This window comes from Clarias gariepinus, chromosome 6, assembly GCF_024256425.1.
Source record: "Clarias gariepinus isolate MV-2021 ecotype Netherlands chromosome 6, CGAR_prim_01v2, whole genome shotgun sequence".
In the NCBI taxonomy this organism is placed as follows: domain Eukaryota; kingdom Metazoa; phylum Chordata; class Actinopteri; order Siluriformes; family Clariidae; genus Clarias; species Clarias gariepinus.
The window spans coordinates 10556140-10559035 of NC_071105.1; the positions used below are offsets into that span (position 1 = coordinate 10556140).

The window sequence follows — 2896 nt, forward strand, 5'->3', positions numbered from 1 at the left end:
CAGCAGAGCAGAGGATTCAGTCATAAAATGGTCTACATGACGGACGGACGGCGGTGTGAGTGTGTTGCTGTGTTGTCCCATTTGTTGACAAGCGCGTGAAACAAACTTCAGCTTCGCGGTTGTTCAACAGTGGGAGACCGCCTGACGTCACATGGTCACGTGACGCGGCTGATAGTATATCTTTAAGTGGAAAAACTATCCTAATCTATCAGACAGTCGTTTTAAAAACCCTGCGCAGGAAGCATGCGTCATCACCTCTCTTTAGTGCAAAATCACTCGTGAGCAGGTAGGAGGAAAACGCGCTGGAGCAGCGGGTCTGCGCGTTCAAGTTTGTTGTAACTTCTGAAGCGCGCTCGCCTGGAGAAATATTATCTGAAGTTTTGAGTTTTCACTGGCGTGGCTCTGTGACTGAGCTGCATTTAGCCAAGTGCTTGACATCCGAGCTGACCGCCGGAGCAGACTGCGCTCTTACCTTCGGAATCGGTTTCTCAGCCAAGCGCGCAGCGATGACCCTGTCAGGAAGCGGCAGCGCCAGCGACATGTCCGGTCAGACGGTGCTCACTGCAGAGGACGTGGACATCGATGTGGTCGGTGAAGGCGACGAGGGACTGGAGCGGGACAGTGAGTGTGGAAGCCCAGGCATGCTGCCCGAGCATGTCGATGATGGAGACGATTTGGAGGTGCATGAGCGCAATCCGGGCAGCCCGTGTGAGAGTGGCGGCGAGAGCGAGCACAGAACAGGGGAGGAGGGCCAGGAGTGTGGCACTGCCGCGACGCCCAACAAGCCCAAGAGCAGCCTGGTGAAACCGCCGTATTCCTACATCGCTCTTATCACCATGGCCATCCTGCAGAGCCCACAGAAGAAGCTCACGCTTAGCGGCATCTGCGAGTTTATCAGCAACCGCTTCCCGTACTACAGGGAGAAGTTCCCTGCGTGGCAGAACTCCATCCGCCACAACCTGTCGCTCAACGATTGCTTCGTAAAGATCCCGCGCGAGCCGGGCAACCCGGGCAAGGGCAATTACTGGACTTTGGACCCTCAGTCAGAAGACATGTTTGACAACGGTAGCTTCTTGCGGAGAAGAAAGCGATTCAAGAGACAGCCGGACATTCTCCGGGATCAGACCGCGCTCGTCATGCAGAGTTTTGGTGCCTACGGCCTCGGGGGTCCTTACGGGCGACACTACGGCCTCCACCCGGCCGCCGCATACTCTCACCCAGCCGCGCTACAGTACTCGTACATCCCTCCCGTGGGTCATGTGCTGCCCCCAGCCGTCCCGCTTCTGCCGTCGGCCGAGGTGAATCGAAAGGCGTTCACTTCGCAGCTCAGCCCAAGCCTCCAGTTGCAGCTCAACGGCCTTAGCGCCGCCGCCGCTGCCGCTGCCAGCACAGCGTCCATGATCAAGTCGGAGCCCTCAAGTCGGCCCTCGTTCAGCATAGAGAACATCATCGGCGTGTCCAGTAGCAGCGGCACCGGAAGCGCACAGACTTTGTTGCGGCCGCCAGTCACGGTGCAGTCGGCGCTGCTGAGCGCGCACTCTCTCTCATCGTTAACACGGAGCTCAGCCATCCTCAGCGTGCCACCGACAAACCTCATCTCGGGACAGTTCTTACCGGCCGCGTCCACGGCAGCGGTATCCAAATGGCCTTCTCAGTGATGAACTTATTTTCTAATATTTAAGGGAAGAGATGGGAGAGACTGTACAGCACGAACTAGGCAGCACTGGACGATTCGTCCACCTCAATGTAGCCATGTAAAGAAAAAATAATAATAAAAAGAAAATATACAAAAACGGAGGAATGCTTTCAGCACAGGTAATATTTGTAAATATTTGTATGAAGAAACGAACTTGTTCAACTTTCAAAGATTTCTTTCCTTCATTTGCCGTTCGAAATTTGACATTTTGTAGTGTATTTTGTTGAAAGTGTTTCATTTTAATTTCTATCTTAAACGTGTTTTTTCTCATTTGGAATCACAAGAAACGTGATTCATCTATTAGGGTACTTCATGTTGATTTCTGAATTATTTTTATTATAAAAACAAAATGTTCTTGTTCGAAAGCTGGACAAGTAGTCTGTTTATACAAAAATTAAATATATGTATTCTATGTAGCTATATTGTGTTGTAAATTGGATACATTTGTTAATAAATATACAAATAAAACATCTATATTCCTAATTGCTTAATTATTAAAGCCTCACTTAGATTAACACTGAAAGTGAAATCAGTTCATCACATCAAACACTTGTCGTTACTCCCTAATTTATTGTAATGTATTTTAATTACCTTTTAATATAATCGATATAATTGACTAACTTTTAAATATGACAGAACGCATCCTAAAACGAAACATTAATTAGATTTAATCGGTATATAATCAAATTTTAGGGGGAAAAGATTACTTACCTAGTATTACTTAGTATTTTTATGTTTGTATGTATAGCTATTCTCGGTGAAATTACATTTTAGATAAAAAATTCTTTTTTTGTTTGGGAATTTATGGTAATATAAACCTAAGATTTTGGGAATTTTGGAATTACATTAACAATAATTTTTGATTTAATAAAATTAGGTACTGTGTGAGAAATTATATGAATCTTATTATTATTATCTCTCATAAAATAAATAAATGAAAGACATTATTTTACGTAACCTAAGTGCGACTAGGTTCAATTAGAAATAAATAAATAAATAAATAAACAATAATAATAATAATAGGTAGTTTTTTACTTCAAGACATATTTTAGTATATAATTAATTATGCAATTACCAAGCGTTACATGCAATATTAAAAATAAATTGTGGGAATTATTATACATTTACAACATGGCTATGGGTTTTCTGTTTTAAACTTACGCATCATGATGTTTTACTCCAATGCTCAAATATATAATA

At 44.3% G+C, this 2896-nt stretch overlaps 1 protein-coding gene across 1 annotated transcript; it reads left to right on the forward strand.

The window, feature by feature from the left end:
- The first annotated feature begins 224 nt into the window (after nt 1–224).
- Nucleotides 225–2168, forward strand: foxd3 (forkhead box D3). Its single transcript, XM_053498911.1, has one exon. It carries the CDS (start codon nt 507–509, stop codon nt 1656–1658), a length of 1152 nt encoding a protein of 383 aa, XP_053354886.1. The 5' UTR covers nt 225–506; the 3' UTR covers nt 1659–2168.
- The last annotated feature ends 728 nt before the right edge of the window (nt 2169–2896 follow it).

Excerpts from the sequence above, each read along its gene's own strand:
- foxd3 (XM_053498911.1), top strand. The coding sequence starts at position 507 with ATGACCCTGTCAGGAAGCGGCAGCGCCAGCGACATGTCCGGTCAGACG.